The 16,137-nt window shown below is 46.4% G+C and overlaps 2 protein-coding genes across 2 annotated transcripts; one reads left to right on the top strand and one right to left on the bottom strand.

Moving 5' to 3' along the window:
• Positions 1–450: 450 nt before the first annotated feature.
• Positions 451–11,265, bottom strand: ehmt2 (euchromatic histone-lysine N-methyltransferase 2). Its single transcript, XM_068746879.1, has 28 exons — positions 11,239–11,265; positions 10,253–10,322; positions 9,952–10,107; positions 9,572–9,852; positions 9,314–9,377; positions 9,110–9,192; positions 8,910–9,023; positions 8,764–8,835; positions 8,214–8,334; positions 7,590–7,673; positions 7,262–7,398; positions 7,021–7,164; positions 6,618–6,940; positions 6,292–6,522; positions 5,716–5,798; positions 5,408–5,514; positions 4,717–4,839; positions 4,528–4,629; positions 4,101–4,205; positions 3,092–3,246; positions 2,844–3,011; positions 2,614–2,758; positions 2,418–2,495; positions 2,107–2,222; positions 1,922–2,008; positions 1,759–1,837; positions 1,124–1,299; positions 451–887 (listed from the first exon to the last, which is right to left on the bottom strand). The coding sequence occupies exons 1-28, from the start codon at positions 11,263–11,265 to the stop codon at positions 707–709; spliced, it is 3,612 nt and encodes a 1,203-aa protein (XP_068602980.1). The 3' UTR covers positions 451–706.
• A 466-nt stretch (positions 11,266–11,731) lies between these two features.
• On the top strand, positions 11,732–15,618 carry LOC137902799 (zinc finger and BTB domain-containing protein 12-like). The gene is made up of 5 exons (XM_068746880.1): positions 11,732–11,853; positions 12,827–13,031; positions 13,126–13,320; positions 13,713–13,922; positions 14,185–15,618. Exons 2-5 carry the CDS (start codon positions 12,828–12,830, stop codon positions 15,274–15,276), a joined length of 1,701 nt encoding a protein of 566 aa, XP_068602981.1. The 5' UTR covers positions 11,732–11,853; position 12,827; the 3' UTR covers positions 15,277–15,618.
• Positions 15,619–16,137: the final 519 nt, after the last annotated feature.

Here is a 16,137-nt window from a genome sequence, read left to right as displayed (position 1 = left end):
AAAGGATTGTAAAGCTGTAACTCCGCCACTTGTACGACTATTTCAGTTATAATTGAAATATTAGTTCAATATTTTCTTTCTTTTTCTCTTTTGAGCTGATTATTCAACAAATTCCGGTTTTGTGTACGTTAAATTAACCGATACATTTGTGGTGTGTTGCCTTATTGACCCATCAGCGTGTAAAACAATTGGAAAAAAAAAATAAGAGCCTTATCTGTGAGCAGCGACATCTTATCACAAGTTGATGCATCAAAATGTGCACTAATTCCATCAGGAGCTTTAATCCCACGCATGTTTGGGCTTTTGCTTTTACATATTATATTTTTAATAAAACAAATCATTGCATACTTCATACGAGAGCCCAAAGATGGACTCCAGCTAATTTATTACACTAATAAGAAAACAAAACATAAACAAACAAGAAAATCATCCAAACGTGATGACGTGTCCTTACTGGGTCCAGTACAGGCGGATGGGAGACCAATTACTGACCCAGCTGCGATATCCACAACTTTAAAAAAAACACATGTTATGGCCCACGTCCTCCACCGTTGGAGAAGCAAGTTTTGAAAGCGAATGAACATTTCAAGTCGGAAAAAAAACCAGCACCATGAATTAAAACATTCCTGACATGACATGATAAAACCCTCGAGGCGTATGTCCGTGTGCAAATATGAAAGAACGAGAGACTCGGCGGGTGAATGTTTTAAGAGTTTCCCATCATGGTCATCCCGCAGTCAGCTCCCGACTCTGGACAAGCCTCCAATCGAGCCATTCTACTCTGCTCCAAAGCAATGGCCTCCGCAGAGTGCTTGCATTTCTCCGATCCACACTGACAGGTGAAGTACTTGCTCTTAATGTCCCAAAAGCGGTCTCCATAGTCGAACCTGCAACGCAAAACAGGGTCGGTCGAGCATTGTTCTATGGCTTTTACTGGATGGGCCCGATCAATTAAAGCACGACTCCTATTGGACAGCTGAGAAAAGGTACTTAACGCAATGTAATTTAAATACGGGACGGAGCAGATTGCTGAAGGAAAACATTCTGAGAAGTATTCTATGGAATTTACCGTGAAATAAAAAAAAGGAAAGAAAGAAAGAAGCAGCTCAAGCAGGAGACTCACCCCAGCTCTTGTCCGCTGAGGATGTCTCTGGAGCTGAAGAAGGCGATGCGGGGGAATCTCAGGTCCTGGTGCAGCATGAACACGCGCACCGGGATGAGATTCGGGTCACACAGGTGGTTGATGAAGCGGCTGATGTTGCCATAGTAACGGGCATCTATGCAATACACCTCCCCATCCTTTATAGGAAAGAAGAGAAAAGACGCTTATCGCGTTAGAAACAGATGTAGCAGTAACAGTAAGCTGGGATGAGCCGCTGCCATGGTTACCGTTTTATGACTTTCATCCAAACGAAAGATCAAGAGTGCACAGCACGCTAATTAGTTTCCATTTTAACAAGTGTATTTGTTTAGTCTTATCATACGAGAGTCACGTTGTTTTTGAAGAGCAGCTTTGAACAACAAGCTCGTGTCAGATGGGCCAGTCAATAAAATGTCATGTAAAACCGAAGGTCAGCAAAAGTTTGGATTTCTTTCAATGGTCTTTGTTTGCTTGTGTTTCAGCATTCAGGATGTGGCTGACTTAATCAGAAATGCAAACAAAGGCTACAGAACCACTGACAAGCCATTATTACCTGTCAAAGTAACAGCCAGGAGAACATTAAACCGTAAAACACAAGACGTTATAACAAGCCGCACCTTGTTGTCCAGGTCAAACAGGTACGAGTCATCTTCTCTCACATCTGCCTCGGCATCAGAGATCAGCTCTCCAACATATCTGCACAGAAAGAAGACATAAGCTTGAACTCCAGCTCTTCGTGTGAGAAAGCTGCTGTGTGTCTGGCGGACAGGAGTCTCTCACTCGCATATGAAGCTTCCCTGGGGGATGTCCTGCAGGGCTCGCACCCCCCAGCCCATCTTCTCTGTCCTGTAGAGCTGAAGACGAACCCTGTGAGGGGGAAACGAGCAAATTGTGGCGTCAGCGCTGCCTCCGGAGAAGACTTCAGCTGGAACACTGAGATAAAGGGCTCATATGGAACATCTTACTTTATGCCCGCCTGCACCACCCTGTTCTTGCATGTTCGGTAACAGGAACATGCCATGTTGCATTCAAAAATGAGTGGCGGTTCAATCTTGTTGAACTCCTGCAGCAGCCGCTGGTCCTGGTAACGTTAGAAAAAAAGGACTTGATATGACTTCTGCACGTTTCATTTCTCCTACGATGGACACAGTCCTCACTGATCTCACTGACTTTCAAACCAAAACTCATTGCCCCCATTGATTGCTGCCTATAACTGCAGATAGAGATATCGATGATGTTGAAGTGCTCCCCCCGGTACGAACTGTAAGAGATTCACCTTATCGTACCAGCAGCGGATACTCAGCTGTCCACAAAGGCAGTTACTGGACGAGCAGTCATCAGTGCAGCTACAGTGCTTGAAGGACAGACATAGAAAGACGTGAGATGCATTTTCTCATGGTAGATTGCATATCGTGTGCTTACGCTTCAAAGAAAGGGAACATTCAGGTGAAAAGGAGAACCAAATGTTTCACCTGCAAGTGCGTAATATTGCGGTCGATGTTCATTGCTGACGTTTCACAGTTCTCTGAAACGTATTTGTAGTCAGAGGGACAGCCCTCGTCGTCCACCGCGTTCACGCAGGGGATAGGAACGTTCTCATAGCCTTGTGCAACGTCACTAGCAGCAGAAGGCAGAACTCAGGCGTCACAAAATATCAGAAACAACGGCAGGAACAAAGCATTTCCATTCAAATGACGCCTACCTGCAAATGATTTTTTCAGTACGTAGCATGCGATTGGTCATTCCTCTTCTCAGCTTCCTGTTGATCTGAAGCGCCACCCACACCGGTGTGTCGGGCCTGGCTAGCGTAAGAGGCGTGTCTCCTTCCCGGTTAATTATGTCAATGTCGGCGCCTCTGGACAGGAACAACCTGCGGAAGAACGAGCAGCATCTTTATGTGCCACCGACGAAAACGACGGATGTTTCATTTGCATTCTGTCACCGACTCACGTGACACAGTCCAAGTAGCCCTCCCTGGCAGCGATGTGGAGCGGCGTGTCTCCGTGCACGTTAGCAGAGGAGAGGGAGCAGCCAGCATTCAACACCAGCTCGGCTATGTCCACACTGCCTGCGTATGCCGCCCAGTGGAGGCAAACATTCAGCTCCTGAAGGCAAACACACACACGGGACCGTTTCAAAGCGCCGACCTGAAACACTGTCGATCGGCAACGATCGTTTTGTCATGCGATGACAGCACAGCGGAGGTTCGGCAGTGTCTGTGAGCCGATTCTTTATTCCGACATCATAACAACAATGTTACCAAAACGACTCCAGTTTCAACACTCCTGTCGGTTTATGATACGATTACTGCATTTATTTATTTGAAAATTGTTTTGGAGAAATCATCGGGGTTTTTTTTTCATAATCTTTGCACAGTGGAAACGTAAAACGTAAAACTGCTACAAGCTGATGAGCTTCTCTCTCCCTAAACTAAATCTAGACAGAGCAGTACTGGGAAAAAGATTTCCAATGAATCTCTTGAACCAAAATATATGCTTTCGACATGTGATGTGAATTGATGGCAGCGTGTTTTTATATGTACACAAATTAATTTGTTATTTTGATATGCTTTTCAAAATGGATTCTGTAACTGCTGTCATTTCTTTCAATTAAATGTATTCACTTATTTTTCTTGTGTTAATTTCACAACGCAGCAACAGAATGTTTTATTCTGGGGGTTTGTATATTGTTGTCCTGGACTTTATCGCCACCTACTGGCTGCACAAGCTTGCTGTGCATTTGGTTTGGGTAAGGAATGGGTTCTTTTTTTTTTTTGGAAAACAAATGTGAATAGAATGAACACAAGAGAAAATGCCTGGTGCAAAAATATTCACTGAATGTGGATGAATGCAGAGACTAAATAATTATCATGCGACACACAGAGATTCTAGCAAATATAAAGGACGAATACTGTCAAACAACACGTTCCCAGACTTCAGTGTTGCCATCGGTGACGTACTTTATCATTAATAGAGACATCAGCTCCTCTGTTCAGCAGCGCTCTTATCACTTCCACGTGCTTGTGCTCTGCAGCCCAGATGACCGGCGTCCAGCCGCCGCTGTCCTGCAACAAACCGACAGGAAGCTTCAGAGTCAGTTCACACTGGCCTCCAACTCCAGTAAGACACGCGATGGTCACACATTAATGCCTAAATGTTGACCTGAAAAGGATTGGGGATTCGTTTTGATGAGTTTTCACTTAAATATGGAGACAGATGTTTGTCCTAATGAATGAATCGGCTGAACTATGTTTGAAATAAATGAACTGACTACTTTAAACCTAAAAAAAAAAAAAAACTCCAGTCGCCCAACAACAAAAAACTAAACAGATGACTTTAAACCGAATGTATTGGCTTGCCCGATAACACAGACGTCTTCCTCTTTACCTGTGCGTTTACATCAACTTGTCCCGTTTCCAGAAGCATGTTCAGAATCTCCAGATTTCCCTGCTTGGCTGCATGGTGAAGGCCGGTATAGTTATCCTCCTCCTGAAGGATGAGGAAATTACAAATTGCAGTCTATATCAAACAAAACTCCCATCGGTGTTGTTATTTTAGGCGTTAACGGGCACTCACAATATGATAGACACAGCCCCCATTCTGGATCAGGTAGTGCGCCACCTCAATGTGATTATTGATGATCGCCTCCAACAGAGGGGTCCTCGTGTCTTTGTCCTGGGCATCCACTTTAGCACCAGCCTGGCAAATTGAAGTATCAGCAGTAAAATGTGTTAAAAAATGCATCTTCAACATAAAGATAAATCCTGATTGGATAGCTATGTCTAAATCTCTCTCTGTGATAGGCCGAATACATACAGAGCCCCCAAAACTCACACACACACACACACCGGATATCCTTAAAAATGTAGAAAAGAAAACTTTAATCCTAAAGAAATGAATGTCATCATTTTGAAAACTCGATCGTGAATTTTAACGCTACACGTGTTTATTGTTTCACTGACGTTTACCCATGTGAGATTATATAAATAACATGAATGTAAGATTAGAAGATTAGAAATAGCACTGAAATAATTGTCCTACTCTTCCAAAATTCTAAAGCTATCCTTTAAAGGGAAAGACAATAAACAGATCTGTGTGGAGATTTATTTATTTAAAAAAAAATTCAAAGCGGCAGCATTTTAAATCCTTTTACGCAGAGGAAATCCGTGCAGTGGATTAAACCGCTCCAACGCCGCGGTGTCCAGTGATGATTCTTTAGGCAAAGAACCCAAACGGACCGATGCTGAGAATGGATCAAGTTCCTCACCTGGACGAGGATGTAACAGATTTCCAGCAGGCCTCTCTGAGCTGCGGCGTGTAAAGCAGAGCGCCTGTTCTGAGAGTCCGGCTGGTACGTTGGATCGATGCCCTCCACTGTGAGACACGGGGCAAACGGTTTCAATGCACAGATCTGCACAGTCACCTTTGCCTTCTTTGAATATGCAGCCAACGAAAACATCATCAAAACACACGCTACATTTCGAAGTATATTCCAACCCCCCACAGCACTTTTTTATGCTTTAATAAATAGAAATCACTCATTAGTGAAAGGTGCATGGTAACGTTGCTACTCACTTAGCATGAGGAGAACTCGCTGCGCCTCTCCTTGTTTGGCAGCAGGGTAAAGCTGGCGGGGGTGGAATCTTAATTTCTTCTTCCTAGACAGTCAAAAAACAGCCCTTTGATTAAAAACTGAACTGCCCCGTCTCTGATGAAATGTCATTTCTTGTAAATGAGCTACAGAAAAACTACCTTGGACTCTTTTTAGCTGAACTATTAATGTTAAACCAACGAAGAGGAGTTCAGAGAGCTTTTCAGTCATTTACAACCAATTCAGGATGAAATTATGAATAAAACACACAAAATGATAAAAAATACTTAATGAAACGTTAACTTACTATTTACATCAGCAGACTTCGAAGAAGACAGCGTTTCTCTTCAGTTCAATAATTATTGTTGTTAATTATTGTTATTTAGTCAACTATTCAATCTACTTCATCCCTCTCTAGATCGCAGTTCCCTTACTATATTTAGCATATTGCGGATTTTCTTGATATTCATACATCGCAGGATATCTTTTCATTGGGGGGCTCCCGGAACGTAACACCCGCGATAAACGAGGGGCGACTGTATCAAATGCTGCAACCTAACCTCTCGGAGTCTTGTGTGAGAATTGCTTTCTGCAGCGCCGCCCTACTGGGACCTGGTGGTAGTGCACTGGGACAGATGGGCTTCCCGTTGGGCATACAGAGCGAGGGCCCCACGCTGTCCACCCCCTCCTCTGCTGGGGGGACGGCTGCCACGGCGGTCGCAGAGGCTACAGGCTGCGGGGGCTGCTGCTCCACCGCCACTCTCACCAAGCCGTGGCTGCGCATGCGCGCGCTGGAGGACGCAGCAAAGCAGAGCACAGGTATGAGAAAAGAACTTTTTCTAGCGCAATGCAGTAAATTATTCACCGACACGTGATCTAATCTCACCTCACGGGCCTTTCAGGCATCTTCCCGTCCTTCATGCCTCCCGTCGAGGCTGTGAGGGAGGGCGCCGCAGGCGCCGACGGCGGCAGAGACGGGGTGGTGGTGGAGGAGGCCGACATGGTGACCACCGTGGTCGCAGAGGTTGCGGCTGAGGCGAAGGAGGGGATGATGACCTCTTGTGCCTCGGAAGCATCTTCCCCACAGTGTGGACAGAAAAGCATGCCGCCGTCGTTGGCTCTGCTGCGGCCGCTGCCCAGCACCGTCACGCAGCCCCGGTGGAAACGGTGAGCGATGCGGTGGTCTGGGCAGCACTCGAGAAACGTGCCCTGGAAGAGAAGAAGACAGAGGATTAAAAAGGAGGGCAACAGAGGATGAGATGGCGTAAACGTTCATTGTAGCCTCTCACCGCTAAACAGAAGAATCCACACCCGGGGCAGCAGTGGTGCTGCACCATGTGTGAGCGATGGACATCACAGAGCACCAGGAGGGCCACCCGGCTGGACGGACGCATCGTCTCCCCTTTCGTAGTGTGACTGGTGCAAGCTCGAAGCTAAGAACCGCAGCGGCGAGGCGCACGTGATGTTACTTCAAAGGTCACAAGGTCACACGCAAGAGAACCCACAGACAAGTCCAAGACGGACACGAACCTCGCCGTCGATGCTCTCAGTGGCCATGCACTGTCTGCTGACACGCTGGCCGGCGCCGTCGACCCGGGGAGCCTCCATCCTGCAGCTGCATAGAGGGAGCTCCTCCAGCCTCTCCGTGTCTCCTGCGTCGCTTCCTTCTGCAGAGAAGAGACGCGATGATGAGGTTCATCAGTTCTCCGAGCCTGGATGTTTATCAGCAACCAGAAAAGGCTGGTTCATAATTGGATCAAAGTCAAATTTAGATCTTTATTTCTTCTGGAAAACTATGACTTTGCTTAATTCCACCAGGATTATGGAGCAGATCAGAAAATACTTCTCATGACCCTACCGTGATGAGGAGAAAGCGTCAGACTGTCGGCAGCGGCGATGTCCAGAGCGCCCAGAGGAACCTCTGTGTAGTCGCCGGGGCTTTCTGCAGAGGATGAAGGACAGTCGAGGAGCGCTGGTCATGAAAGACGTGTCATCCGAAGCGGCAGTACAACAACATGAAACATTTTTATTGATCGTCAAACAAAAACACTTTATAAATAAATCAATCAATAAAGCTGTCAGTAGAGCACATGCCTCAACCAAATCAATCCAACACGTCTTTTTACCCTTGCAGGGCCCAAGTCCAGTAGAAAAGCAAATGTAACAGTTTTTACATGATTAATTACAAAATAACATTTCTGTGTTCACCTTTATATTCCAGATCAACACAAAACCTTAACAGGACTCATGCCCAATCCGTCCACCACGTTTCCTGATATTTATTATTATTATTATTATTATATATATTTATTTTTTTTAGTCGTCCTGAAGGGTTTAGGAAGAAAACTGATAAAGCAGATGCGGATTTGAGTCACGACCTTTGCAAGCCTCGTAGTTTACATTTTATTTTTCCGTTGATAACATCTTCATTCAGTGTTGCTAATCATTTATTGAAAAGAAGGTTCATTATGAGGCCACTTACCTCCGACCGTTTCCACCACATCGGCTGCACTCGTCTCTCTGTCCTGGCCCGACTGATGCCATGAAGACGTCTCGCTCGTGTTTCTACTCTGGATGGATCTCTGGCTTTCAGACTCTGAACTCTGCAGTGGTGAAACATGAGAGTAATTCCCGCCGGACGCCTGTGGAGGATGAGAGAATGAACATTACGGATGGTTTACGTTCTGTGGCGATACAGCTGTTACAGTGTTTCTGACCACCAGCCACACTACGGAGAAAGTAAACTATCGATGTCCGAACCTCAGCGCTGAATTTTCCTCTAGCAACGCGGTCCCTGAACTGTTTTATTAAATGTTCAGTGACGTCACCCACCCTTAAAGACGCACGCATCGATACGCGCTTCATGAGCGACTTCCTGGATCTCCCGACGCGCTCCGAGGCCTCGGCGCAGAACGAGCCACCGCTCGCGCTGGCGTGCGACATGTTCTTCGGCTAGGGAGACACATGCAGCTTTAAGAACATCAGAAAAGAAGCAATGAGGGCGTGCGTGCGAGTCAGATATGATCACGCACGTGGTCTGACGCGTTCACCGATCCCTCTGGGTCTTCAGTGTTCGGCCGTTCCTCTGGCCCACCATCAATCAGCTACAAAAGAAACAAAAGGAATAGAAGTGACACAATAATGTGTGACGGATCACTCTTCGTGAATTACATCATACCTTTTCTGATGGACTGGTAATCTGAGACTTCTCTTCCTCTGATGTGACGCCATAAACGTTCTCTGGTGAACTCTTGGCAATTGGCTCCACATTTACATGGAATAACATTTCTTCCTTTAGAGGGGATTGGAGGAGACGTTTACAGATTACTATCCATGTTAGATTATTATCATCTAAATAGATGCAGACCCCGTCCTTACCCCAGCCGTAGCATCATCTGGACCGGTCTCAGACTCCGTGGCCACGCTGTCAGATATATGATCCAATTTTCTCCTCTTTGCAACTGAATGACAAACAACATCACTACAATGCGGCGGGTTTTAATTTGAAAATAAAATAGCCCGCTAGCGTGTCACGAAGGTGATTCTGGCGGTTCTCTGTGCGAGTATTCAATGGTCACCCACCACTTTCAGAATGAGAGAATTCCAAAGGCCGTGCAGGAAGAGCTGGAGCCTCGACGTGGATCATCTGAGACACAAAAACAGTCAAATGGTCAGGAAAAAAGAACTGAGCTAACTACGATTAGCATTCTGTCAGCAGCTACAAGCTCAAAGCATTGCACGTCTGTATTTAAGATCTATCTTCATTTGTATTGACTGATTCAATAAATCCCAGAAAGCCAGTTCTGCCCGCTCTACATGTTGGAGGCGGCGTTGGCTCACCTGCCCTGGGGGAGGCCTGTTCATGGTCTTGCGGGCACGGTGGATCTTGTGTGATACTGGAGAGACCGAGGGAGACGAGGAAGCTGTGGCAGAGGACGAACAGGAGGAGGAGGAGGAGGAAGAGGAGGAGGAGGAGGAGGAGGCAGAGGAAGGAGCAGGTAGTAGTACAGATTTACTGGTGCCAGGACCAAAAACGCTCATCTTTGCACGGCCGGAAGACAACGATGCAGAAGTAGATGGAGCGGAGGACAATGAAGACAAAATGGACTTGGCTGCGTGACCTATGGGAAGGACAGCGGAGGAGGAACTTGTGAGTGATTCATACAGCAAACTGCAACCGCTTCAAACAGGGATGTGAGCAGACTGGAGCCGAGTCTCACCCGCAGGTTTGCTCGGTGAGCAGGAAAATGACCATTTCTCTCCCTGGTCTGCAGCTCGGGAAGCATCTTTCCCAGGTTGCTGCAATGACAATAATGGCACACCACCTATGGACTCTGTCTTCTTGGCAGCGGCAGCTGATGTTGAGGCTACATTATCTGCAAGTTTGGAGTTCTCTGTGAGTTTTTACGAGCAGCGTTGACAGGAATGTACAAGCGGTCCTCATTTCGTAAAAACGAGGACCATCTGTATATGTGAATGGAAAAAAGGCTCAGATCTATCTACTGCTTTAAATGAGCTCACCTTCCTTCACTTCACTTTGTCCTGCTGATGACTCTGCGGGTGTTTCTGAGTCATTTCCCACCGGAGCCGCCTGGAAGAGGAAAAGCAAAAATGATGTCAGTTTTATTCGGCCCTTTTCAAACGGTACCGATCACTGGAGATTCCATAAGAGAGTCTATCATTTGTGAGAAAGCCCCTGCTGTCTACGGGGATGTAAAACTTGTGATTAAATTAGTTATTCCTTAATCTTATTTGACCCTTTATCACCGGTTCTGTTCCTAATCTTTATGGACAGGATTTCTAGGCGCAGCCAGGGACCGGAGAGGGGGGGGGGTCTGGTTTGGGGACCACAGGATTCCATCTCTGCTTTTTGCAGACGATGTTGCCCTTTTTTGTCTTCTTCGAGCCTGGAACTCCAGCGTGCACCGGGGCGGTTTGTATCCGAGTATACGCATAACTCCCATAGTAAACTGGGATCGGCTCCTGCAGACCCGCAAAGCAGAAAAGCGGCTGTGGTCTCATCTACAAGAAAATGGAGGGATTTTACTTTTCTCGGTTCTCTACCGCAAAATAAACATTGCAACCGATTTTTAATCGAGCCAAGACTGATATTTAATTAAGTGACTGGAAGTTTAACTTATTGCTCGTAGTCCTGACGTTATCGTATCACAGTCCACAAATGAGCCTGTTCTGGCTTTGCTTTAAAATCTGGTTATAACTCCGCGAATGGTACAAAAGCGGCGTAAAGCAATCGCGATCAATGCTGTAAACAATTAAGGAACATCATCAGATTAGTTTAGTTAGTTAGCACAAAAGTGTTTCAGGCTAACGTGGGTAGCATCGCGGCGCAGCTTGCAACAAACAGCTCTACTAATCGGCAAATATGAATTGTATTTCGGGAAGCTTTGAGTAAATTGTTTTATTATGCATGTTAAATACATTTACATATTATCAAACAAATGTAAATTTATTTTGCTAGTATTTCTCGTTACAATGGGTTTCCCTACCTTTGTCGTTGTTTCCGATGCCGCCATGTTTTTCGATGGCAAACTGTACTACGGTAAAGGCATTACCCGTGCGATTGGCTAGGACTTTCGCTTTGATTTGTTTGATTGGATAGTTTTATTTAACAGGGATATTTGATTGGTTATAGTTATAAAAAAACCAAAACGTATTCGAGCTAGCCAATGACAAGAGTAAGTAATGGCATCGCCATAGTATTTTTGTTAAACGCTGTTCCTGAAACCTGATAAATTACAAACGCAAAGTGACGTCCAGCGTCACCGCTTTAGCCACGCCCCAAAGCGTCCATTGATTTGTAAATGGCTGATCAGAAGTCAGCGTGCGTCGTCTGATTTTACTGTTAACCCCAGGGAAAAGCTCCAGACAAAAACAGACCCAAAGTCAGTTTGGTGTGTGAAAGACCGATGGGGCGCGTTTGTTGCCACGTTCCGCCACAAAGTGGCCACAAAGTAAATAGAAAGAACAGCAGCGATTTGGAATGAGGAGAAACTGTCGGCTAAGTACCGTCGTGTTCGTCAAACGATTGTCCGGTGGAAACGAGATCAGTTTTGTTGTTTTAGAAAGCTACGAGGACGTCAACAACAAAAAGGAAGGAGAAGGTGGGTGAAGGGAAAGTTCCACGGTTACCGAGGATGTTTGTTTTTGTGTCGGACAGCAAGCTAACTGGTGGCTAGCTAGCTAGCTAGCGCCGGACAAGCGAGCAAACTAGCGACAGGCCAGAAAGACAGGAGGGAACGCAGTCGTGTTAATCTCAACCGATCACGTTACACACAATAGTATTCCTGAAACGTGACGCTGATCGATAGGTCGCTATCATATGTAGACATGAACGGAAATGGATTCACGTTAAAGATCAATTGTGATGGTAAATATTGCTATCTAAGATGCTTGTTTATCTCAACGTCGCTGGTAGTTTCTTTTCTTCTTTTTTTTTACCAATAACACTTATACATAGCAGCAACAATAGATTATATTGCTGCAGTGATTAATCAATAATGAATATAAACTCTTCTTTATGCCATTGAGACGTTTTTCATATTTTACACGTTTAGTCAAAGTCGAGCTTAATTCGCTCGACTTTGACTAAAGTAAATTTCTATTTACTTTCTGGTAGTACTACTTAGGAATAACTAACATGGTTTATTAGTAATTAAGATGTAATAACCTTATGGTAAAATGTACATCACAATATCAAAGGTCTCATCGTGGGGTGCTGAAACGCCTTCCTTTTAAACAGGCTGTTTAGCAATGCGGCAAATCCCCATATTTGAAAGGATCCAATGATTTACATAAGTTTTAATTAATATTATTTGTATGCCGGTTAATTGCATCACCCTCGTATCCAGTCAGGTTTATCAAAGGATATCAGCAGCTCAATAATTCAAGGAATGCTTCTTATCCGATTCTCACAGCCATGGTATTTGGCATCTGTGTATGTTTCCCTAAAAAAGAATCATGTAATACTTGATTTCATGTAAGAAGATTATGTCCCGCGTATACCCCCTGATTGATTTTCTCATTGATTATGTATTAAAAACACCACCTCGCATATTCCATACTCTCTCGTGACAGGATGGAGATGCTATACTTCCGCCTGCCAGGCCACGGGGACACAACCCTGAAATACATGAATTCGCTGAGGTCCCGTCAGCACTTCTGCGACATCACCATTGTGGCCAGCAACAACCAGATATTCAAAGGGCATAAGGTGGTTCTGGCTGCCTGCTCGCCCTTCTTACGGGACCAGTTTCTGCTCAACCCATCCCCCAAACTTCAGGTAAAGCACACACGTCAATACAAACACACACACAATGTCCAATATCGTCGCTGTCCTCCCAGTTTGCGATGATGATGTGTCCCGTTCCGTCCAGGTGTCCATGCTGTATAGCTCCACGGTGGTGTGCGATCTGCTTCAGTCGTGCTACACTGGAATTCTGCAGTTCAACCCAGAGGAGATTGTCAACTACCTGACTGCGGCCAGCTACCTGCAGATGGATCACATCGTGCAGCGCTGCCGCGGGGCGCTGAAGAAGTACGTGCAGCTGAAGAATCCCACTCATCCAAAGGTCGGTGCCCGAAAGCAGCCGTTTAAAGTGGTTGTCATTCTTTCTGTTCAATGCATATAGTGTTGAAGGGATTTTAGCAGACATGACAAAGATAATAATAATAATATACTTGATGGGATGTTTTAACTTGGCCAATATTTACAGGCTGGATGTAAATAAATATGGGTCAGCTGTTTTCCTTTTGAGTGTCAATCAGTACTATCCAATGTAAAAATGGCAAGCATGAGGTTTTTGATAACCTTACTTATCTCTTATCTCAATTTTGTGTTGACCAATGTGCAGACTTTTGAAATTAACATCTCGTACCTCTTTTTTTAGTCAAATATTCTGTGTGTTCATGCAGTTTTACTACTTTTTAACGGCCCCCGTGATCCATTTTTCTCGTCCTATAGATGGCCTTGGAGGAGAGCCAGTCTGAAATGGCAACTGTCAGCAAAAGCGTTCATTCCGTTGCATCTGCATCTTCTCCCGTGAGCCTCCCCTCCCCCGGACAGACTCACAGTCCTGCAGTACGCTCGATGGAGGAAAGCAGCGCCAGCATGTCTGCTCAGGACAGCCGCCAACAAAATGTCAGCCCGATGCTGGACGAGCCGTATATTAAGGTTTGTGAGTGGGGAAAAAGAAACGCAAGACCAGGGTGAACAATGTAACAATATTGATTGCATATTGAAAATACTACTACTGTTTATATTAATGATAATGTCAGCTACTTTAATTCCATAGCGCCTTCATGAAACGTGAAGTATGACAAAGAACAACGACATTTGACTCCATCGCCGGTTTCTTTACTTTGCTCCGCCTTCAGCTAGGGTGAATTAATAAATGCAGGTTCTAACTTTGCTCTGTGTTCATTTCATGTTCCAGATTAACGCATCAGATGAGGAGGAAGAGACAAGACAGGAGGTCTGCGACGTGTTCAGAGTTTACATGGAAGACGAGAAGATGAGCAGAGACGAGCAGGAGGAGCGAGTCGCTTCCCATGATGCACCGCAAGATGCATGCTACCCAGAGACGGAAGGCGTCCTGATTGGGAGAGAAGGTGAATATGACTTTAATCCAACGGAAGAAGATCTCAGCGCCGAGGGGCTCCACACTTTCAGACACAGGCTGGCCTACTCCAAAAGTGGGCGGAGCAGAGGGAGAGGCAGGGGGCGGGGTTTTAAGAGGAGGCGGTGGATGTCATCGCAGGAGAAACGACTTCAAAGCATGGATCACAGCCAGGATTTGTGGTTTCTGGCCGCTGCGGGGATGGGAGGGAGTTTCGGGCTGGACTGCAGTCAGGAGGCTCTGAAGACAGGAAGTTACATCTCAGTTGAACTTCCCTCGTTCGACACGGGGATCAGCGACGCCCGTGGAGAGAAGGTCTCACCAGTGGCTGCGAGCAGTTTGACCCAGTACTCCCTGGATGAGCCCAGCGGGGCTGGGGAGGGCAGCTCGGGGTTGGCAGCTGTTGGAACCAACGAGGGCGGGGATGAGTCCGTCGCCGTCGTGGAGTCCACCTCCAGCATCGTTGGCCCCGTCATCTGTGAGCATTGCGGCCTGACATTCCCTTCGGCCCACTCCTTAGCCCTCCACTCCCGCTCCACCCACCTGCTGTACGCCTGCCCGTGCTGCGGCAAACACTTCCACCACTCCACCAACCTCACCCGACACATGGCCGTGCACCGCGGCGTCGGCAAGACCCACCAGTGCCCCCTGTGCTACAAAACGTTCACCCAAAAGTCCACGCTGATCGACCACATGAACCTCCACAGCGGCGAGCGGCCGCACCGCTGCGCTTACTGCCACGCCCGCTTCGCCCACAAGCCTGCCTTACGGCGCCACCTGAAAGAACAGCACGGGAAAACCACGGGGCAGAATTCCCTTCACGAGCAGGAGGAGAGGGAGCGAGCAAGAGGAGCAGCCGGAACAATAGGAGAGGAGGCGCAGGAGTGCGCGGTGGCCGGGCAAGTGTGACCGGCCGGATCATTCGGGACTGAAGCATCGAAGCTGCTGAAGCTCATTGGCGTCTGAGGGGGGGGGTCCACGAAGACAAGTGTGGGTCTCGATGCTGGACAATGGAGCATTTAAAAGCTTAAAATAGGACTTTCTTTTTGCGGTGGAAATTTTGTTGGTCATCGTGGGAAAATTAGAGTTTGTAATATTAGCAGTGTCCCGAGTATCGGGTCGCTTCAGGATGAGGCCCCAGGGAAGACCCAGGACACGCTGGAGAGACACCCCCCCCCCCCCACCCAGGACAAAGCTGAGGACAATAACTCGGCTACGATTTATTTGACTTGCACCTGTGATTTTCTTACTGTGACAAAATAAAATATATTAAAACAAGTTTGGTGTGATCATGCTGTTAAACCTGAATATGAAATACATGTTCAGTAGTATTCGGCCCGTTTAGAGGAGGATGGCATGAAATGAGCGTTTGGCAAGTCTTCAGAGTTCTCGTCTGATGTTGGCTGATTAGACTGACGGTCCGAGCGACTCTTCCTCGCTGACTTCTTGCTGCTCGTGTTCAGGGCTCCTGTTCATGAATGGATTCTAGTATTTCGCTCCAGCCAGCTTCCACCCTGACTAAAGATCACACCAGGCTCCTTCCTCTTAAGAAGTTGCTTCTCAACTTCTCTCAATTCCACTGTTGACAGAAAAACAAACCCCAGGTCGTCCATTCTTCTATTAATTTCACTAAATCCACACGATTCTTAAATTGTCCCAGAAACCAGCAGTTCAGGTTTGATTAAATTAACAGTGTAATAACCTGCTGGCTCCTCCCTGCTCTTTAGTTTGCTTATTTGTTGATAGCATTGGATACCCCCCCCTCCCCCA

Source organism: Brachionichthys hirsutus, chromosome 13 (genome assembly GCF_040956055.1).
Source record: "Brachionichthys hirsutus isolate HB-005 chromosome 13, CSIRO-AGI_Bhir_v1, whole genome shotgun sequence".
Taxonomy (NCBI): Eukaryota; Metazoa; Chordata; class Actinopteri; order Lophiiformes; family Brachionichthyidae; genus Brachionichthys; species Brachionichthys hirsutus.
Note: the sequence above shows the minus strand (reverse complement) of the source record. Positions and strands in the feature narration are given on the sequence as shown.

Coding starts and splice junctions, on each gene's coding strand:
- ehmt2 (XM_068746879.1), bottom strand. CDS start 11,265: ATGGCGGCATCGGAAACAACGACAAAG. Junction 7,674..8,213: donor TGTGGTGGAAACGGTCGGAG/GTAAGTGGCCTC, acceptor CATCCTCTGCAG/AAAGCCCCGGCGACTACACA. Junction 1,300..1,758: donor TGTTTGACCTGGACAACAAG/GTGCGGCTTGTT, acceptor TTTCCTATAAAG/GATGGGGAGGTGTATTGCAT.
- LOC137902799 (XM_068746880.1), top strand. CDS start 12,828: ATGGAGATGCTATACTTCCGCCTGCCAGGCCACGGGGACACAACCCTG. Junction 13,321..13,712: donor AGAATCCCACTCATCCAAAG/GTCGGTGCCCGA, acceptor CTCGTCCTATAG/ATGGCCTTGGAGGAGAGCCA. Junction 13,923..14,184: donor TGGACGAGCCGTATATTAAG/GTTTGTGAGTGG, acceptor TTCATGTTCCAG/ATTAACGCATCAGATGAGGA.